Source organism: Brienomyrus brachyistius, chromosome 23, assembly GCF_023856365.1.
Source record: "Brienomyrus brachyistius isolate T26 chromosome 23, BBRACH_0.4, whole genome shotgun sequence".
Classification (NCBI taxonomy): Eukaryota; Metazoa; Chordata; class Actinopteri; order Osteoglossiformes; family Mormyridae; genus Brienomyrus; species Brienomyrus brachyistius.
Genome location: NC_064555.1, coordinates 6,798,250 through 6,819,978, shown reverse-complemented (window position 1 = coordinate 6,819,978; position 21,729 = coordinate 6,798,250). Strand labels below are relative to the sequence as shown.

The window sequence follows — 21,729 nt, the reverse complement described above, 5'->3', positions numbered from 1 at the left end:
TCTGACTTTTAGCACTTTTGTGTATTCTTTCAAAAACCTGCAACTTCTGGCTTTTTATAATGAAAATCAATTTCAAACTGTCAGGTCAATCAGGTCTAAATGCTTAAGAGGTTGTGTGGAACCAGAACCAGCAAAGAATGGGTCAGCAAAGACCAGGACCAGAACTGGGACCAGAACCAGAACTGGGACCAGGACCAGGACCAAGATCAAGATCAGTCCAGTTTATTTAGACAGGAATCCCTCCCTGCATCATATACAACACCCCCAATTATTATTATTATTGTTGTTGTTGTTGCTGCTGCTTAATAAAGAACAACAATAACGATAACGTTCGTCATAACTAAAAAAGGATAAAGCACGGATGTAGTTTACTGCCCCAGTGCGGATCTAAAGTTAGCCACATGTGGAGAACAATTACCACCTGAAGAATACTTTCCTGAGACCAAAGCATCCTGAGAGAGTGGGAAGGGAGGGTGGGCATACCAGTGTTATGAATTCAATGAATTCCAAAAAAAAATTAAATAAAAACTTTTTAGAGACACACATAGATATACACACTGCATAAATTATATTAATAAAGCGAGGAGCGGCATTAAGGACAAGCGTAAAATAAGCATACCTTCTTCAGCGGATTTCATGTTGTGGTATAAATGCAATCCCAGCGCTTTTCTCCCCACAGCAGGGAAAACGTGCGGCAGCAAGTCCGACTTCGGAGAGATTCCCAGGCACCTATCCTCCTGCATTCAACAAGCAGCAAGTCTCCTTTTTATATGAAGCAATACTGATAATATCAAGCTGTCCTCTTTCTGGGGAACAAACGCGCAGGACCAAATCCCCTTACTGGTATTTATGGAGCGGAAAAGTAAAGAAAATAAAAATTAAAAAGTAGGTTTTCAAAACCAAGATACTATTTTGAGTGATTAATAAAACGCGTACCGATTAGATACAGAAAGACAGAATCCAAGTGACAGTAAGATAAAAAGCTTATATCGGGAGCTTTTCAATAGAAGCGAAGTTTATGTAAAAGGCAGGCAGACAGACATGGGATGGTTTTCTACGCGCGATCCCTCCGGCTACCCTGGGTGTAAGTGACGCACAGGCTGTCAGGATTGCGGACAGCCGCCTTTATAAAGCTGGAAAACACCTCCCGCGCGGCGCTACGCCCCTCGGCGGTGACGCGATCACCCCCTGCCGACCGGCCGCTCAGGGGGCTGAGATCGCGCCCCTTTCCAAAGCGCGCATGTGGGGCTCGGCAGTGACTCCAGCGCTCTGCCGTAGGTTTGGAGCACTTATCGTATTTGCTGTGTAACGCCGGGAAATTACTTGCGTTAAAAGAAAAGTCATATATTTTGTGCATACATTTATAACACAGATACATAAAGAGAGATTAATAAGATTCATTTATAAACTGTTTTGTGGTTGTTTTGGATTACTATAAATGACGGAGTACCGATACTATTTACTGTTCTCACGACTGACAATGATAAATATGCTATTACACATTCAGTGTTATAGTGGTCACATGTTCATATTAAAGCTTTTTATTACCATTACTATTATTTTTTGATAGTCTGAGCAAGGTTTTCCTTAACAACAGACCACTGGGTTTTTAAATGACCAGCTCAATCAAGTCTGATTATTTATTAATGCGGTTGGGAGGAATGTCAGGAGAAACATTTAATATCTATACATCTGAAATTAAATAATAGTGTGGGCGCACTTGTGATATTGACATCCAGACATCCTGAAAGTTAATCCCAGAAGACATCTGACAATAATCAATGAAATAGTTCCAATAACCAGCTTTTATGCTTCCCGTCAGTACCATCACATTCGCAGCCTTCCTTTGAACACTGAGATCCAATCTAGTACTGGAAGCATTTCCTTATACTCCAAATGGAAACAAATATATATATATATAGAATAGCTTGCTGTACTGTACATGGTTGCAATTACGGTAACAGTGAAGATTTGACAAACATGTTTATTCAGACCCTGCATCTCTAAATCCGTCTGAAAAAACTTCAGGCAAATCAGTTGTAAAGTGCAGTGGTTGAGACTGTGGGATCCACAGCGAGAGGCCAGGCCTGCCGTCGAGTGCCGACAATCACACCTGAGCACTAAGAGAGTGAGCCTCGGCCCTCCAGTTTGCAAAGCAGGACGCTCACCTCACACCAGGAGTTAGGAACGGACTGCAGGCCGCTGTCCACGAGCAAGTCCCTCTGTGGAGGCTCCTCAAAACGTCAGCGAAGGATAAGAAGAAAGGAAAAAGCACACAGACAGTTTTATAGAATGGGGCAGCACTGGAAGGGGATGCAGACATTCGCAAGGCACTGAAAGGAACGTTTTTACAGATGTTTGCTCACCAGACAGTGAATCTGAACAACGACACCGCCCCCCCCCCCCCCTCCATGAATCTATATTGTTTTCCACTCATTCATTAGAGTTCAAAACTCCAGAAATCGAGGGCAAATTCACCAGTGATAGAACACATGTGTACTTCAAAAGGAAAATGCCTCAATTTCATACAGTATAATGATACAATATTTGGAGGGGGGGGGGGGTATCTCCATTTTGGCCAAAGCAGTGTTATGACATGCTTGCGTTAAACCGAAAACATATGGAAAATCATCTGTGGAGATTTATGAGACTCTTAATCTTCAGCAATGTTTTACTGTACAATATAAGACATTCATCATGGTTTGGACATACGACTTTGCTCCTGAAGGCTGCATATATTTATGCTCCATGTGATTTGGTTGAAATAGTCACAGCCCCCCCCTCCCCCCCCTTGCGGCAGTTGAGAAACGGGAGCCTACGGATTGGAGCTGAAAATTATTTCGTCTTATCTGTACTAAGTACCTATCTGTTTAAATTTAAAAAATGTTTCAGAAAGAGGAGAGGGCTCCTTACTCCTGAGGGATCCAACCCAAATGAATTACGCAGCTTTTCACTTTATATTTTGTACCAAATAATGAGAGCGTTGAAGTGAAGGCCATAATGCTGAGATTACTGTATTATCAGAAGGCTTCATCTCAACTTTCAAGTGGCTTCAAAAATGTGTGTTTCCAAGGACTCGTGGGAAACATAAGACCTGATGTTTCTGCTCACACTACAGGAAACCTGAGAGCAGAATGTACTCAGAAGTACGGTACCAGTCAAAAGTTTGGACACACTCAGCCTACCGCCTACAAAGGAAAATGACTGTGTTGCGTCACATGACCCGATCACCTGACTTAAACACAGTAGAGATGGTTTAGGAGGAGTTTGACCAGAGAATGAAGGAAAAAGGGCCAATGGGCGCTTTGTGGGACCTCCTTCAGCTAGAAAAGCATCCCAGGAGGCCACCTCATGGACCTGGCATAGAGTAAACAGTGGGGTCAGTCAGTCCCCGGAGCAACTGGGGTTAAGGACCTTGCCCAATTGTGGGGTCACTCTGGTGACCCAGGGATATGAACCAGCAACCTTCCGAGTCCCAACTCATAGAGTCCTCCCCCCAACAAATATATTTTTTTGTTGCATACTTTTTTTGGTCAGTGCATATTTCCTTATATGTTATTTTATAGTTTAATGTCTATATAATTGTGCTAAAACGTAGCAAATAGTACAAATAAATCTTTCTATGGGTAGGCAGGTCCAAACTTTTGATTGGTACTGTGGGTTAGAATTTGAGCCATTTCATTGACAAGTTGGGTGACTATACTAAATTTATGATAGTCGTAAAATTGCATTCTTTTCTCTTAGCTATGTACACAAGACTGCCGCTTTAATCAGAGAGGGGCCAGCGGTCAAGTCGACAGGCTGGTGGAGACGTAAATATCGTGGTGCTGAAAGGGGTGAGATGAAAATAAACGCCAAGCTGGCCCGGAAGAGGGACTGCAGTAGCCACTGGCTCAGCAGCGAGTCTTAGCGTGGAAATTCAGACTTCTTCTTTTTCCATGGACCGTTATTTATAGTGGCGCGTATTTAACAGAATCAACGCTCACAATGAAGAGTCGCTTGGAGCTATCTTAGGCATGTCTGGACACCTCAGAATATCTTTATTTTAAACCCCGGGCAGTGCTGTGGTAGACGAACATCTGGACTATGACAGTCCCCACGTGGACACTTACTAAGAGACCTCAAATCTGTTAAAACGGGAAGTGCCTGAGCGTACAGCCGTTAGATACCAGCACGCAGTGGTGCTCGGTCCCTGGTTCTGTGGCTTAAAAATCAGACGGAAACAATGATAGAAGATGAAGTCACGAAGTACCGGCATCCGTCCGTCTGCCATTCATGGACATTTGTGTCGGTGCTGTTTAGTCACCTGAGCACAGACTTGCCACGGTGCAAAAGGAATGCGAACGAGCCGTGAAAATGCACAAAATCTTGACCAGACACATTTATCACTCTCATTTAAACTTTTGTGCGAGACCACTATTGATTTCCTTGATTTTTTTGAGTGAAATTTAGGCAACAATAAATATAAATTGTTTCAATTTGAGATGAAATCTTGCGATTCCAAATCATAATTTCTGTCAGTAGCCAAGGAGGAAACTCAAAAATCCATGTAACTTAATGTTAATGCAGGATGGCATGTGACCACGGTTCACGAGCACTGGAGAAGCTTCACGGCTGTGAATTAAAGGGAAACGTTTCACTTCAATTGCTTCAGTAAAAACAGCTGCGTGGGCTGGTGAGGCATAAACTCCAAGCTACAGCAGGGATCTTGGATAAAAGTGAAAATCAGACAGTATTTCACACATCCAACAACATGCAGTCAGCGTGGTTTTTGCCCAAATTAACCTCATATCCAGCTCAAAAGTTCAACGCATGAGTGCAACTACAAATTTCAAAACATCTGCCTCACCATTGAGACCAATGTGGACATGCTTCCGGCCAATGAAATGCCATCACATCTATTCCTTTGACCTCATGGAAATCTCTTACCCAATGGCAGGGAGCCCAGCCGACCTTCAAGGGTATCGCTGCCCACCAGCTATGTGAAACTGAGATCGGCCGCGCAGTAAACAGCTCCGCTCACTCCAGCTCCGCTCACTCCAGCTAATAAACAGCTCCGCAGTCGTTAATTGAGAGCTGACATCGCAGCCTATGCATTTCAAAATCATTGTGCTGTGGTTATGCCAAGGCTTGACGCTGTATGGAAGTAGAGCCGGTAAATAAGTCTAAACTGCTTCTGAGAATGAAATTTCAGGTGTAAATATATGTGCCCCACTGTGCAGCAGATGTACAGTAGCCTTCGGTCTGCTTCAGGCTTATTGGAAAGGACCGAACTGAAGTGCTCTGAAACATGAGAGTCAGATGAAGTCAGATACATATTAATATTTTTGCCTCTGTGTTTGCAGATGGTGGCCCCGATTTGATCTCAGAGCAGGAATGTGAGATTTCAGCTCACTATACTAGCGCTAACGTGACTTACAGGGTCACACCGGAAGGCGGTCTCAGTCACCGTCTCCCATCGCTTGTTTTCTGTCTAGGTTAAAGGGTCAGGTTATAGACAAACAGAGCATGCGTGCATTTTATTATGGAGGGAAAAAACACTGACAAATAACATACTCCCCGTCTGTGTCCGTTCCCTGGGGAGGAAATATTTTCCACTGGCGTGAGGAGGAGGGGCAAAGGGAGTCTTCCTCAACGCAGAGCGGTCTGCCCAGCAGGGTGGCAGTCCCTCATTTCAGAGGATTTATATTTAACTTTCTCGAAAAACTTATTAGTTCCCTATTGTCTCAGTCCCATCTTATGAAACCAAACAGCTCTATTTTCCTGAATTGTCACATCAAGGTCCATTATAATGATTTAAACTATGGTATAAGCCAAGTACTTTTTATTGCCAAGACTCTGTAAATATGGTGTTGTAAAATGCCTTTATGCAGTCTCGGAAAGCAACAGGAAAAACACTCATAGAAGATGCCCTGGGTGGGTATTTTAAATAATGCTTTTTTGTTTATTGTAAGCAGTGTCACAATGAATATAAATACATCTGGAGTTTGCCTGGTGTCCTGTCTTCATTTATCACTTGTGAATCCTGGGTGCTGGCGGGTTATTTTTGAACTATTCTGAAGTGGTTTCCCAGAATTGTGCTGCAGGTGTTAAATATTTTGTGTCGGGATGTACTTCACCAGAAAGCCGCCCGAATTGGCAGCTGTTGTCTTGTGTTTCCACAGCTCCATTATGAAAACCAGCCCCGATTTCAGTCCTTCTCTGACATTTTTTTTTCTTTCTTGGTGCCGCTGCATAGATTCCACACAATAAGCCCACAGCGAATGCATGCCATTGCATGGTAAGATGCACCAAAAATACCCTGTGGGGAAAGGACACTAGATGCATAAGGCTGTTTTTGATTCGGTTTGACTAATGAGATTATTAATTCTGGATAAACTGCCTAACTGTAGATCACCCAGCAGGAGAGAAGCTGCTTTTCGGCACATGCTGGATGCATGAGATTTGTAAGGGGTGAATCGATTCTTACATACCATAAACACGGCAGAGCCTGTTTTAAACACCCTGCCGCAGTGGATCACACCGCAGACTACGTTTGGACATATTGCCACAAAATAAGGGGAACTGTGGCTCAGTCTGGGCGTTAGTCATGGTGAGGAAGCAGCACTGGTCTGCAAGGCTGCCAGTGTCATTCCTGTCAAGCTGAGCCCCTGCTAGCACGGGACACCATTGATCTGTATATACACATCTTTCATAAACTACAAATATACTTCACAAACAAAAAACAAAATGCATCAAAATCGGTAATCAGCTTCACATCTCTACTAGTTCACTAAAAGAAAGATATCAGACAGATATCAGAACATACTTCTGCCCATGAAGATCGTAACATCATTTGTTTAAAGCGTGATCTAGCAGTACATGGACAGTGAGCTGATTCAACATATATGATGTTTTCTGTCATTCTGAGTGAAGGGCCTTGTTGAAGGTATTGCTTGATGCTCACAACAGAATTTCTCTCTATGGCACTGTGTACCGATTTGCTGCATTTGTCTGTGTGTAAACTGCTTAACTACGACGTAGCTAATGGGATAGTTGGTGTTGACCTTGGGTCACCTATGTCGTCCTCCATCATCGGCACGCTGGAAGCCGCGAAGACCTCACATCTGCTCTTTGTGTCGACTCGGCAGAAAGCTACTCCAGCTGTTTGCAAAGACGCGGGGACGAGTGTAGCTGGGGTTTGGCCCTGGGGGGAGGGGGGGTGCGCTCTGCGCTACCGAGCCTCCTTGACATTCAGACGACACTGACAGACAAACACAGAATGGCGATTTCGTCCTTCAGGTCGCTGCGTGGACGTACAGCCAGCTGTTTGACAGCTGACAAAAACAGCCGGCTACTTGACCCCGGTTATGCAACAGCTGGATCGAGAAGATGCAACACCTGACAGCAAAGGACGATGACAGCAAGCGGCGATGGGACGCCCTCGCCCCCCGGCGACACGGTGACATGCTTTTTAAAATAAGCGCACGGTTATAAATTTGCACCCGACTGCTGAATCACGTGTGGCTTGGGAGGTGGCATGTCGGAGGTGGGGCAGAGTGTTTATATGAAGGCCTTTTTCCACAGCGAGCAGAACCCAAACTCTGACTACCATTTTATGATCTGTTTCTAGCTGTCGTGCCATAAAAACCTTATAAATAGCCATGGCATATTTTCCAGTGATAGATTGTACTACGCCAGGCGCTGGACAGCATGCTCCTAATGAGAGAGGAATGGACTGCAGCCTGCCCAGTGAAGAAGAATATTTGCATATTTTGTCAGTGGAGGGGGGGGATGGGATGGGGCCGGCCGGGGACAGGGATCGGAAGGAGGGGGCTGGTTTTTTTCTCTCTCTCTCTCTCTCTCTGCTCCCCTTTCCTGTCCCACGTCAATGCTTCCCTTTTGCCCTGGCACTGTGACGGAATCCCCACTCTGTTTCCTGGTGTTTAAAGCCGTTGCCTGGATACCGTGGCGGGCTCCCAAGTCGGAGGGAGTTTTCTGAAGCTTCGATTCCCTAGGCTGTCTTCTGGAGAACTTCCCTCACCATTCGGGAGGCCCAGATGTGACTTTGCCTGGGGGGGAGGGGGGGGGGGGTGCTTTCTGACAGAGCAATTAGCCTTTTCTTTGGTCCTGATTTGCCTCTCTCTATGATTCATTCCTGTTTTTCACGACTGGCAGACCAGATATGAAGGATATCTTCCACATCGAAGTTCTCAGATGCATTTTGTTCACACAGCTAAAGGGCTGATAAATGCAGGTAGCCAGTGATAATGCAATTAAGCTACACACATTTGTATCAGATCTCAAATCACTGGTTACATCCTTAGCTGTAGGAGCTTATGACAGCTGTGATAAACCTATTTAGGTTATTGTGGATTTGGAGAAGGCATCACATGGGGTAGACTCACAGCTTACAGTGCTAAGTGCGAATGACTGAAACTGCGGCGGTTTTCACGGCAGTTGGACACCTGCTGAAACTCACTGTGTCTGCTCGTCGCTAACACTTCGCTCTGATTGACAGACATGGCCCCTTCCTTATGGATGGATCACATATTCTAAAGACATGAATGTCTCAGACAATAGCAGCATATTATTCCATCACAGACACCATTAATTAAAGGGATTGTGAGAGTTCTTCTTACACAAAATAGCAGAACGAAAAATGGTTGGTACAGAGAGATAACCAATCAGATTGTGTAGGGGGCAGGTTCAAGCAACTACCAATCAGATGTCTTGATCCCGCCTCCCCTGACTGCTTGGACCCACCTCCTCTACAATCAATTTTTTCTCCCAAGCTGTTCTAGTGAAATTGTCAGGGCAAAGGTGTTTCTGAATGACACCTCCAATGTCCCTTAAAATTGGTGGGCAATTTACCCAGAAACCCCTGGGCTAAAAAAAGAATTGCTTCTAAAGGTTCTTTCAGCCAATAATGAGCTCACATAATTCTAGGGGCAGCGATTGTCTGTGCTGTAGGGTTTGTGGTAGGTAGATAAGAAACAAACAGTAAAATGACATCTGAAAATGAGGCTCTAACTTCACTTGCATTTTCATTCACATCAGACAAAGGCCTCAGGGCCTGGTTACATCATATGGATGTTTTCCTCCTACCCTATATTGGACATCTTACGGAGATAATCCCTCAGTGAAGAAGCCTTTCAAGAACGTCATTCCCTTCTGACGAACATGCATGACGTACGCGGAGAGGCTCGACTGAAGATGTGTCTCAAATGTTTCCTCAGAATCTCACGTATGCGTGAAGGAGATCAGGTCCCAGGGCCGTGCTGCATCGCCTCACGAAAAAGAAATGCAGTAGTGCAAAATGACAGAGGGGCAGAGGGGAGAAGAACCAACCGTAAACACAGAACCCACACTGCGTGCTTTTGTGTCCTCCCAGGATTTACAAGACGCCCGACTTGCTGGGCAGCCCCTCTGGGCAGCAGAAGAGGACCTCCGAGCCCGGCTGAGGGGAAAAACACCCATGCAGGCTCAGCCCCCTCCCCCCCACTGCCAAGACCTGGCCCATAATTGCTGGTAATTCCATCTATGTTGGCTTCTTTCACTTTAATTTGAACAGGGTGCTCTATAGTGAGTCTGCAGTCAGTCCAACTGAGTGGAGAAGGGGTTTACTCCTGTAGTAACCAAATAGTATAATAACATAATTGTGGTCCCTTCTGCAGCAAAATGGGGGAAAGTTTTGACTCAGAAAAAGTTCCAGACGGCTTGCATACTTACTTTCTGTTTAATAACTGTTCTATTTTTCTCCTCTTGTTTTCCACACAAGGGGAACCGGCGAGCCCTTGGATAAAGCAGATAACCGTAAAAATGGGTGCATATGGCTCGAAGCGAGGTTTGTTCAACAATTCGAAAGACCTCAAAGTGGGAATTTTCATCTCTGGCCTAACATGAATTCAACATAATTATGTGTTCGGCAAATCCACAGAAATCAGCAAATAGCAGGATTTATGCCCATAAAGCCAGCCCGGGCTCTTGCAAATGTCGTATATTTAAGTGTTGTTCCTCGGTACATGCACTATGGTAATAAATCTTTAAAAAGTCATGGACAATTAAAGACACTTGAAGACTAAATCAACAAAAATCTGGTGACTGAAACCTAAGGACACATTTAGCAAAGATTACTTGGGGTCTACCAGTGCCCTTATGAATGTAACACTTAATGAGCCAACAGCTGTAAGGAAGAAAATAACACCACTGCTGGGTGACTAGTCAGGCCAGAAGATCTAACCTACGCTCATCACATTCTGATAAGGCATCACATCAGGGACACTTCATTATGCTCTATTGCTGATATCAAACAGAAAGTGCAAGAATTGAAAGAAAAAAAGCACTAAGGTGACGATCCCCATCGTCCCACTCCTAGTAAACTCTGTACATCAACCATCGCGGTAAAAGTGTTTGGTGAAACATGCTCTCTAAATCGGCTACCGTGTGCGAATGTGTTAGGTGAAGTATAGTCTCTGAATCAACCATTCCTGTGAGCGTGCTATGTGAAGTATACTCTCTGATTCGACTTCACTGTGAGTATGTTGGGCGAAGTATACTCTCTGAATCAACCATCGGTGAGAGTGTGTCAAGTGAAGTATAGTCTCTGAATCAGCCATCGCGTATGAGTGTTAGGCGAAGTATGGATAGACTCTAGGCTTGCCTGTACTGGATAAGTGGGCATGAAAGAGGAACATCACTAAACTTCACCCGCAAAAAATCCTGGAGAGATAAAACAAAGATTTCACTTTTAGCAATTAGAAAGTATAACACAGGAGGCCACCCTGAAGTAGCTCACCAGAGCTACACACTTTGCACACACCGACACAGACTTTTTTTGCTCTTAATAGAATCCCACCGTGTCTCTCCAGCACCTTTTGCATCTGGCTGGAAGCTACAGCTCAGGCTGTGTTAAGTCAGCTTCTCCCCCACGCCTGGCCATGTGTGCACGTTGCTCACCGCGGCGATGCGTCACGCTGTGGTTTGCATTGTCGTGGACTTCTGGGAAAGCTATACCCCCCCCCCCACGGAGCCTTAATCACCCACGTGTCTGGGGAGGGGAAGCCCGTCTGTCAGCTCACCTGCAGCCCACGCACAGCTCTCTCACAAACCTGAATGCCCACAGTTCTTCAGCGGCTCGCTCCCTAACCACGGAAGATGGTGGGCTTAGGAAGGGCATAGTGGTCAAAATCCAGCACACGCCCCCAGATATACATATAACAGTTAAAAAAACAGCCCCCCTACCACCCCTCCATTACCAGTGAGGGGGCTGATGGTATAAACAAACTCAGACACTATGAGATAACTTTCAAAACCAGAGAGGGCAGGCCGTGCAGATGAACAGCGATGGAGGAGTCTCGCTGGTTCCCTTTCTGCTCTTCCAGGAAGCTGATGTAATTTTCTAAGAGTAAAGGTATTTCAGATTTGGGTCTCTTTACCGACTGGGTGTCAGAGCACATTACCGGCCGTCTAGTGTTTACACTCAGGCTCGTAAAGGGCTTTTTAGGATGCGCAACTGTTTTGGTGAAAGCATTTCCTGAATTCGATCACACAGACGTCTTCATCGTGTCTCTTTGGACTGTGTGCGATGCCATGGAGTCTCAGTGAAAAGCGAACCTTCCAGGCTGCTTTTAAAAATCACTATAACATGCCCTCTTCTAGTGCTTGAACATACAAAAAGAAGAAGAAACTGAGAATGTACACGTCAGGGGGCATCTTAAATATGAGCTTAATAAAGTGAGGTGGTGAATCTCGGCTGGCTGTTTTATGGAAGGCAAGAAAGTAACACGAGTAGGAGAGAAATAGCTCTCCCCCGTCCTGTGAATATTGCGCTGCGGGTGAGCAGATAGAGCCGTGAAGGCTGACGGGGGCCCACACCCTGAAGCGGAGAGCGGCGTGAGGGTAGCACCGCCTCTCGGCCCAAGGAAACCCAACGCAGGATAAGAGGACGTTTCCTTTCACTGAAATTTATATTGTGAAATAAAACTATATATAATATATAAAGTACAGTCAGTGGGCATGTTGTTCACTTTATTTTGTCCTTATTCATACATTAGGCCTGCACCGCATAACATGGTGCTCAATGACGGGCCGGATGGGGGACGGTGGTCCCATAAGATTATAATGGGGCTGAAAAGTTCCTATCGCTTAGTGACATTATAGCGTGACGCATCAGTCACACGTTTGTGGTGATGCTGGTGTAACCGAACCTACTGTGCTGCCAGCCGTATAAAAGTATAGCACATACAATTATGTACAGTGTATAATACTCAATAATGATAACAAACAACTATATGTTACTGGTTTATGTGTTTACTATACCGTACTTTTAATTGTTACTTAGGCTGTTCCACATCTGCATCCAGGGTTAAATATGCATCCGGGACAGACTCCAAAGTATCCTGTGTGTGTGTGCGGCTCCAGCCTCCATTCCTAAGGCTGCCCTGAGCTGGTGCTGAAGAGCCGGGAGTGATGCAGTCAAATCGATTCATCTAGAGTTAACGTAAATCCTAGCAAACAGTGTTTTAACGCTAAGAGATTCGCCCATTGAAAGCGATCCACAATGCACAACTACTGCTCACAGAGAATGAATGTGCTTCACTACAGTTGTGATTATGAAGATGATTAGATAAATGTTATGTCCAGTTACCCATTACTAATCCACTGAAACAATGTAGAATATTAACATGGTGGTAGACAAATTTCTGGTTTCTGCTGCCACCTGCTGGTCACACAGGTAAACAGCACATGGAGCAGACGAACCCTCGGCAAAACCGCCAATATGGATGCGTCAGGTGTATGGGACCCACTGTTCAAAGTAGGAACAGCCGAAGGTTCACGCCGCAGTCTGTGAAGGAAAAGTCTCACTCGGCGTCACCCCGTAAACCGTGTGGTCACGTGAGAGCACTTCAAGATTACCACTTTCTTGGTAAAAATTAAATTTATTGCTCTTTAAACAAGAAAAATCAGAATGTTAGAAATGTGCTGTTAATAACATGAAAAGCATTTTATATTGAAATCACAAATATCTACAGCACACACTTCATTATAAGCAAGCTGAACACCCTAATGAACCTAACCATCAGGACGCGGCGATAAAACAACGGATTCTCAATTTCCAGTCCAGTGTTAAAAAACACTCAAATCCCATTAAGTGTTAAACACAGTCAAACGAGTTCAATTCCTCTCTCTTAGAGTTGAAAAAAAAACCAAAAGGCTTTAACTGCTCGCAACAAGAACATAAGCTGTACAAAGAAGCACGCTTCACCTCAGTAGTTTGGGATAAGACGTTATTTACCTGAGTACACCTAAAACAGGATTCCAAGGCTTAGAAATTCAGCCAATGCAAATACTACAGAAAAGCACAGTGTCTGGCTTCAGTTGAATACTCAACACAAATACATTCACATGTGTGAAACTAAGCAATACCCAATGGTGAGCTCAAAATGACACAAGTGATTTGTTCCATTCTGGAGTGCAGCTACTGTCTAATAAATCTGCAGCGAGGCATGGTACCCATACAGTCATTACACTGAACGTTCCAGAACATAGACTCAAAACAAATAACTCAGCCATCTTTACTTCCTTCGTCAAAGTCCTTTCATCAGTCAAAGCTCCTTCACCAGTATTTTGAGCTCAAAACCCCTTTGAAGAGTTGGTGATCATGAGCGGAGAAGGAATGCTGAGAACGCTAGATGAATGTCTACCGACACCGGACATTAAATGCTGTGTGTGGTTTGGCTTATGACGATGCGAACGATACCAGCTAATGGCAAAAAAATAAATAAAATGAATAAGAGGGTAAATTGTTCCCAGAACAGATAACTGGGAAGGGAGGGTTTCACGCTGCACTCATACTCCATGTGTGTACAGTAATTGTTTTCTTTTTTCTTTTCACAAACAGGATCACCAGTCAGAGGCAGTTACCCCCACCCACCCCCCACCCCCACCACCTAATGAAACATCATTTGATTACAAGGGTTCCATTGTGCACCAACTGACCCTTGCTGACAGTGCAAAACAATCACAAAAACGTCAGAGTAATAATACTAATAACAATAATAATAATAATTCCAAAGTAAACCGACAGGTCTTCGTCTTGCAGGTATTCACACACTAAAAAACGTTTAAAATCCAGTTCTGTAGGCGTAGAAAGGAAGCAGCTGAGGGACAATAGAGGATTGCTCGGAAGCAGAGCTGAAAGCAGACGCCATGGGGGCCTCCTGCGGTCCTGTGATCGGAATCGTCCCACTCAGTCTCATGTCCGTCTCGCCTTGTGCTGATCTGTTTCAAGTAATTCCGGCGTCACATTCTCTTTGTCTCAAGCGCCCCCTAGGGCTCTGTCTGTAAGGGGGGGTGGGGGTGAGGTCTGCAGTAATCGGGCTGCCAGGGACCACAGGATGGGGGAAGAACAAAAAAAAAGGACCAAAAAACAGGAGACCCCCCCCCCACCAAAAAAAAAAATAAAAATCACTCATGAGGTAAGCTTGGAGTAGCTCGGCGGGGAGAATTTGCGCTTCAAGTATTTGATGATGTAGAGAGGAAGACAGCTGATGACTGTTATCACTAAGACTTTCCAGAGGAAGGCTGCAGTGGTGATAAAGGCAAGATCTGTAGAGAAAAGACAAGAAAGACAATATGGCTGCCGGACTGCCCAAGTATTGTCAGAACACAAGACAACAGTGATGTCACTGACTGATGAGGCAGGGGGGTAGGGGGTGTGGGATCCTGCCCTTTAGTGATGTTAACACAAACGTCTCGCAGAAGACTGTGCTCAGAGACACAAGGAACCGCTGCAGGTTTACAGGGGAACACAAGCTACCACGCGTGCAGAGCGACATGCAGAGAGAGGGAAGAGGAAGGAGGGAGAGAGGGAAGACAGGAAAGATGAGAGGGAGAGGAGAGAGGAGAGGGAAGAGGGGGAGAAGGAAGGGGAAGAAAGGGACAGAGAGAGAGAGAGAGGGAAGAGGAAGGAGCAGTAGGCAAGCCTAAGGTGCAGCACCTACCTAGGAAAGCTCCGAGGGACAGTCTGCCTATGCCTGCTCAGGAGACGTGGTGGGAGGAGAGAGACAGGACAGGACAGGAGTGAGAGTGCGGAACAAGAAGGAGAACGCCTCACAGGAGACACATGAAAGAGTGTGTTACATGGTGGGGAAACACCTCACAAGCGAAGAGTGAGAGTTTGTAACAGGTGTGGGAAAGTCTCATAAGCGAAGAGTGAGAGTTTGTAACAGGTGTGGGAAAGTCTCATAAGTGAAGAGTGAGAGTGTGTAACAGGTGTGGGCAAGTCTCATAAACGAAGAGTGAGAGTTTGTAACAGGTGTGGGCAAGTCTCATAAGCAAAGAGTGAGAGTGTGTAACAGGTGTGGGAAAGTCTCATAAGCGAAGAGTGAGAGTTTGTAACAGGTGTGGGCAAGTCTCATAAGCGAAGAGTGAGAGTGTGTAACAGGTGTGGGAAAGTCTCATAAGCGAAGAGTGAGAGTTTGTAACAGGTGTGGGAAAGTCTCATAAGCGAAGAGTGAGAGTTTGTAACAGGTGTGGGCAAGTCTCATAAGCGAAGAGTGAGAGTGTGTAACAGGTGTGGGAAAGTCTCATAAGCGAAGAGTGAGAGTGTGTAACAGGTGTGGGAAAGTCTCATAAGCGAAGAGTGAGAGTTTGTAACAGGTGTGGGAAAGTCTCATAAGCAAAGAGTGAGAGTTTGTAACAGGTGTGGGCAAGTCTCATAAGCAAAGAGTGAGAGTGTGTAACAGGTGTGGGAAAGTCTCATAAGCGAAGAGTGAGAGTTTGTAACAGGTGTGGGCAAGTCTCATAAGCAAAGAGTGAGAGTGTGTAACAGGTGTGGGAAAGTCTCATAAGCGAAGAGTGAGAGTTTGTAACAGGTGTGGGCAAGTCTCATAAGCGAAGAGTGAGAGTGTGTAACAGGTGTGGGAAAGTCTCATAAGCGAAGAGTGAGAGTTTGTAACAGGTGTGGGCAAGTCTCATAAGCGAAGAGTGAGAGTGTGTAACAGGTGTGGGAAAGTCTCATAAGCGAAGAGTGAGAGTTTGTAACAGGTGTGGGCAAGTCTCATAAGCGAAGAGTGAGAGTTTGTAACAGGTGTGGGAAAGTCTCATAAGCAAAGAGTGAGAGTTTGTAACAGGTGTGGGCAAGTCTCATAAGCAAAGAGTGAGAGTTTGTAACAGGTGTGGGCAAGTCTCATAAGCAAAGAGTGAGAGTTTGTAACAGGTGTGGGAAAGTCTCATAAGCAAAGAGTGAGAGTTTGTAACAGGTGTGGAAAAGTCTCATAAGCGAAGAGTGAGAGTGTGTAACAGGTGTGGGAAAGTCTCATAAGCGAAGAGTGAGAGTTTGTAACAGGTGTGGAAAAGTCTCATAAGCGAAGAGTGAGAGTGTGTAACAGGTGTGGGAAAGTCTCATAAGCGAAGAGTGAGAGTTTGTAACAGGTGTGGGAAAGTCTCATAAGCGAAGAGTGAGAGTTTGTAACAGGTGTGGGAAAGTCTCATAAACGAAGAGTGAGAGTTTGTAACAGGTGTGGGCAAGTCTCATAAGCAAAGAGTGAGAGTTTGTAACAGGTGTGGGAAAGTCTCATAAGCAAAGAGTGAGAGTTTGTAACAGGTGTGGGAAAGTCTCATAAGCGAAGAGTGAGAGTTTGTAACAGGTGTGGGAAAGTCTCATAAACGAAGAGTGAGAGTTTGTAACAGGTGTGGGCAAGTCTCATAAGCAAAGAGTGAGAGTTTGTAACAGGTGTGGGAAAGTCTCATAAACGAAGAGTGAGAGTTTGTAACAGGTGTGGGCAAGTCTCATAAGCAAAGAGTGAGAGTTTGTAACAGGTGTGGGCAAGTCTCATAAGCGAAGAGTGAGAGTTTGTAACAGGTGTGGGAAAGTCTCATAAGTGAAGAGTGAGAGTTTGTAACAGGTGTGGGAAAGTCTCATAAGCAAAGAGTGAGAGTTTGTAACAGGTGTGGGCAAGTCTCATAAGCGAAGAGTGAGAGTTTGTAACAGGTGTGGGCAAGTCTCATAAGCGAAGAGTGAGAGTTTGTAACAGGTGTGGGCAAGTCTCATAAGCGAAGAGTGAGAGTGTGTAACAGGTGTGGGAAAGTCTCATAAGCGAAGAGTGAGAGTTTGTAACAGGTGTGGGAAAGTCTCATAAGCGAAGAGTGAGAGTTTGTAACAGGTGTGGGCAAGTCTCATAAGCGAAGAGTGAGAGTTTGTAACAGGTGTGGGCAAGTCTCATAAGCGAAGAGTGAGAGTTCGTAACAGGTGTGGGCAAGTCTCATAAGCGAAGAGTGAGAGTGTGTAACAGGTGTGGGAAAGTCTCATAAGCGAAGAGTGAGAGTTTGTAACAGGTGTGGGAAAGTCTCATAAGCGAAGAGTGAGAGTTTGTAAGGTGTGGGAAAGTCTCATAAGCGAAGAGTGAGAGTTTGTAACAGGTGTGGGAAAGTCTCATAAGCGAAGAGTGAGAGTTTGTAAGGTGTGGGAAAGTCTCATAAGCGAAGAGTGAGAGTTTGTAACAGGTGTGGGAAAGTCTCATAAACGAAGAGTGAGAGTTTGTAACAGGTGTGGGAAAGTCTCATAAGCGAAGAGTGAGAGTGTGTAACAGGTGTGGGAAAGTCTCATAAGCGAAGAGTGAGAGTTTGTAACAGGTGTGGGCAAGTCTCATAAGCAAAGAGTGAGAGTTTGTAACAGGTGTGGGCAAGTCTCATAAACGAAGAGTGAGAGTTTGTAACAGGTGTGGAAAAGTCTCATAAGCGAAGAGTGAGAGTGTGTAACAGGTGTGGGAAAGTCTCATAAGCGAAGAGTGAGAGTTTGTAACAGGTGTGGGCAAGTCTCATAAGCAAAGAGTGAGAGTTTGTAACAGGTGTGGGCAAGTCTCATAAACGAAGAGTGAGAGTTTGTAACAGGTGTGGGCAAGTCTCATAAGCAAAGAGTGAGAGTTTGTAACAGGTGTGGGCAAGTCTCATAAGCGAAGAGTGAGAGTTTGTAACAGGTGTGGGCAAGTCTCATAAGCGAAGAGTGAGAGTTTGTAACAGGTGTGGGCAAGTCTCATAAGCGAAGAGTGAGAGTTTGTAACAGGTGTGGGCAAGTCTCATAAACGAAGAGTGAGAGTTTGTAACAGGTGTGGGCAAGTCTCATAAGCAAAGAGTGAGAGTTTGTAACAGGTGTGGGCAAGTCTCATAAGCAAAGAGTGAGAGTTTGTAACAGGTGTGGGAAAGTCTCATAAGTGAAGAGTGAGAGTTTGTAACAGGTGTGGGCAAGTCTCATAAGCGAAGAGTGAGAGTTTGTAACAGGTGTGGGCAAGTCTCATAAGCGAAGAGTGAGAGTTTGTAACAGGTGTGGGCAAGTCTCATAAGCGAAGAGTGAGAGTGTGTAACAGGTGTGGGAAAGTCTCATAAGCGAAGAGTGAGAGTTTGTAACAGGTGTGGGCAAGTCTCATAAGCGAAGAGTGAGAGTGTGTAACAGGTGTGGGAAAGTCTCATAAGCGAAGAGTGAGAGTTTGTAACAGGTGTGGGCAAGTCTCATAAGCGAAGAGTGAGAGTTTGTAACAGGTGTGGGAAAGTCTCATAAGCAAAGAGTGAGAGTTTGTAACAGGTGTGGGCAAGTCTCATAAGCAAAGAGTGAGAGTTTGTAACAGGTGTGGGCAAGTCTCATAAGCAAAGAGTGAGAGTTTGTAACAGGTGTGGGAAAGTCTCATAAGCAAAGAGTGAGAGTTTGTAACAGGTGTGGAAAAGTCTCATAAGCGAAGAGTGAGAGTGTGTAACAGGTGTGGGAAAGTCTCATAAGCGAAGAGTGAGAATTTGTAACAGGTGTGGAAAAGTCTCATAAGCGAAGAGTGAGAGTGTGTAACAGGTGTGGGAAAGTCTCATAAGCGAAGAGTGAGAGTTTGTAACAGGTGTGGGAAAGTCTCATAAGCGAAGAGTGAGAGTTTGTAACAGGTGTGGGAAAGTCTCATGAACGAAGAGTGAGAGTTTGTAACAGGTGTGGGCAAGTCTCATAAGCAAAGAGTGAGAGTTTGTAACAGGTGTGGGAAAGTCTCATAAGCAAAGAGTGAGAGTTTGTAACAGGTGTGGGAAAGTCTCATAAGCGAAGAGTGAGAGTTTGTAACAGGTGTGGGAAAGTCTCATAAACGAAGAGTGAGAGTTTGTAACAGGTGTGGGCAAGTCTCATAAGCAAAGAGTGAGAGTTTGTAACAGGTGTGGGAAAGTCTCATAAACGAAGAGTGAGAGTTTGTAACAGGTGTGGGCAAGTCTCATAAGCAAAGAGTGAGAGTTTGTAACAGGTGTGGGCAAGTCTCATAAGCGAAGAGTGAGAGTTTGTAACAGGTGTGGGAAAGTCTCATAAGTGAAGAGTGAGAGTTTGTAACAGGTGTGGGAAAGTCTCATAAGCAAAGAGTGAGAGTTTGTAACAGGTGTGGGCAAGTCTCATAAGCGAAGAGTGAGAGTTTGTAACAGGTGTGGGCAAGTCTCATAAGCGAAGAGTGAGAGTTTGTAACAGGTGTGGGCAAGTCTCATAAGCGAAGAGTGAGAGTGTGTAACAGGTGTGGGAAAGTCTCATAAGCGAAGAGTGAGAGTTTGTAACAGGTGTGGGAAAGTCTCATAAGCGAAGAGTGAGAGTTTGTAACAGGTGTGGGCAAGTCTCATAAGCGAAGAGTGAGAGTTTGTAACAGGTGTGGGCAAGTCTCATAAGCGAAGAGTGAGAGTTCGTAACAGGTGTGGGCAAGTCTCATAAGCGAAGAGTGAGAGTGTGTAACAGGTGTGGGAAAGTCTCATAAGCGAAGAGTGAGAGTTTGTAACAGGTGTGGGAAAGTCTCATAAGCGAAGAGTGAGAGTTTGTAACAGGTGTGGGAAAGTCTCATAAGCGAAGAGTGAGAGTTTGTAAGGTGTGGGAAAGTCTCATAAGCGAAGAGTGAGAGTTTGTAACAGGTGTGGGAAAGTCTCATAAGCGAAGAGTGAGAGTTTGTAAGGTGTGGGAAAGTCTCATAAGCGAAGAGTGAGAGTTTGTAACAGGTGTGGGAAAGTCTCATAAACGAAGAGTGAGAGTTTGTAACAGGTGTGGGAAAGTCTCATAAGCGAAGAGTGAGAGTGTGTAACAGGTGTGGGAAAGTCTCATAAGCGAAGAGTGAGAGTTTGTAACAGGTGTGGGCAAGTCTCATAAGCAAAGAGTGAGAGTTTGTAACAGGTGTGGGCAAGTCTCATAAACGAAGAGTGAGAGTTTGTAACAGGTGTGGAAAAGTCTCATAAGCGAAGAGTGAGAGTGTGTAACAGGTGTGGGAAAGTCTCATAAGCGAAGAGTGAGAGTTTGTAACAGGTGTGGGCAAGTCTCATAAGCAAAGAGTGAGAGTTTGTAACAGGTGTGGGCAAGTCTCATAAACGAAGAGTGAGAGTTTGTAACAGGTGTGGGCAAGTCTCATAAGCAAAGAGTGAGAGTTTGTAACAGGTGTGGGCAAGTCTCATAAGCGAAGAGTGAGAGTTTGTAACAGGTGTGGGCAAGTCTCATAAGCGAAGAGTGAGAGTTTGTAACAGGTGTGGGCAAGTCTCATAAGCGAAGAGTGAGAGTTTGTAACAGGTGTGGGCAAGTCTCATAAGCAAAGAGTGAGAGTTTGTAACAGGTGTGGGAAAGTCTCATAAGTGAAGAGTGAGAGTTTGTAACAGGTGTGGGCAAGTCTCATAAGCGAAGAGTGAGAGTTTGTAACAGGTGTGGGCAAGTCTCATAAGCGAAGAGTGAGAGTTTGTAACAGGTGTGGGCAAGTCTCATAAGCGAAGAGTGAGAGTGTGTAACAGGTGTGGGAAAGTCTCATAAGCGAAGAGTGAGAGTTTGTAACAGGTGTGGGAAAGTCTCATAAGCGAAGAGTGAGAGTTTGTAACAGGTGTGGGAAAGTCTCATAAGCGAAGAGTGAGAGTGTGTAACAGGTGTGGGAAAGTCTCATAAGCGAAGAGTGAGAGTTTGTAACAGGTGTGGGCAAGTCTCATAAGCAAAGAGTGAGAGTTTGTAACAGGTGTGGGCAAGTCTCATAAACGAAGAGTGAGAGTTTGTAACAGGTGTGGAAAAGTCTCATAAACGAAGAGTGAGAGTTTGTAAGGTGTGGGAAAGTCTCATAAGCGAAGAGTGAGAGTTTGTAACAGGTGTGGGAAAGTCTCATAAACGAAGAGTGAGAGTTTGTAACAGGTGTGGGAAAGTCTCATAAGCGAAGAGTGAGAGTGTGTAACAGGTGTGGGAAAGTCTCATAAGCGAAGAGTGAGAGTTTGTAACAGGTGTGGGCAAGTCTCATAAGCAAAGAGTGAGAGTTTGTAACAGGTGTGGGCAAGTCTCATAAACGAAGAGTGAGAGTTTGTAACAGGTGTGGAAAAGTCTCATAAGCGAAGAGTGAGAGTGTGTAACAGGTGTGGGAAAGTCTCATAAGCGAAGAGTGAGAGTTTGTAACAGGTGTGGGCAAGTCTCATAAGCAAAGAGTGAGAGTTTGTAACAGGTGTGGGCAAGTCTCATAAGCGAAGAGTGAGAGTTTGTAACAGGTGTGGGAAAGTCTCATAAGTGAAGAGTGAGAGTTTGTAACAGGTGTGGGCAAGTCTCATAAGCAAAGAGTGAGAGTTTGTAACAGGTGTGGGCAAGTCTCATAAGCGAAGAGTGAGAGTTTGTAACAGGTGTGGGCAAGTCTCATGAGTGAAGAGTGAGAGTGTGTAACAGGTGTGGGCAAGTCTCATAAGCAAAGAGTGAGAGTTTGTAACAGGTGTGGGAAAGTCTCATAAGCGAAGAGTGAGAGT

General features: G+C 45.0%; 2 protein-coding genes across 5 annotated transcripts in view; both read right to left on the bottom strand.

Moving 5' to 3' along the window:
* nfatc1 (nuclear factor of activated T cells 1) overlaps positions 1–1,088 on the bottom strand; it is a 53,590-nt gene extending 52,502 nt beyond the window's left edge. The window contains exon 1 of the mRNA XM_048993838.1: positions 620–1,088. Within this exon, the coding sequence (XP_048849795.1) occupies positions 620–743 (124 nt within the window). The 5' untranslated portion in view covers positions 744–1,088. The remainder of the gene's footprint in view (positions 1–619) is intronic.
* A 12,832-nt stretch (positions 1,089–13,920) lies between these two features.
* atp9b (ATPase phospholipid transporting 9B) overlaps positions 13,921–21,729 on the bottom strand; it is a 64,415-nt gene continuing 56,606 nt past the window's right edge. For 3 of the 4 annotated variants that reach the window (XM_048992517.1, XM_048992519.1, XM_048992520.1), the window contains exons 29-30: positions 14,985–15,017; positions 13,921–14,589 (exon numbers count right to left, since the gene is read on the bottom strand). In XM_048992517.1, the coding sequence (XP_048848474.1) occupies positions 14,453–14,589; positions 14,985–15,017 (170 nt within the window). In that variant the 3' untranslated portion in view covers positions 13,921–14,452. The remainder of the gene's footprint in view (positions 14,590–14,984; positions 15,018–21,729) is intronic. The other variant, XM_048992518.1, reaches the window with a different exon arrangement.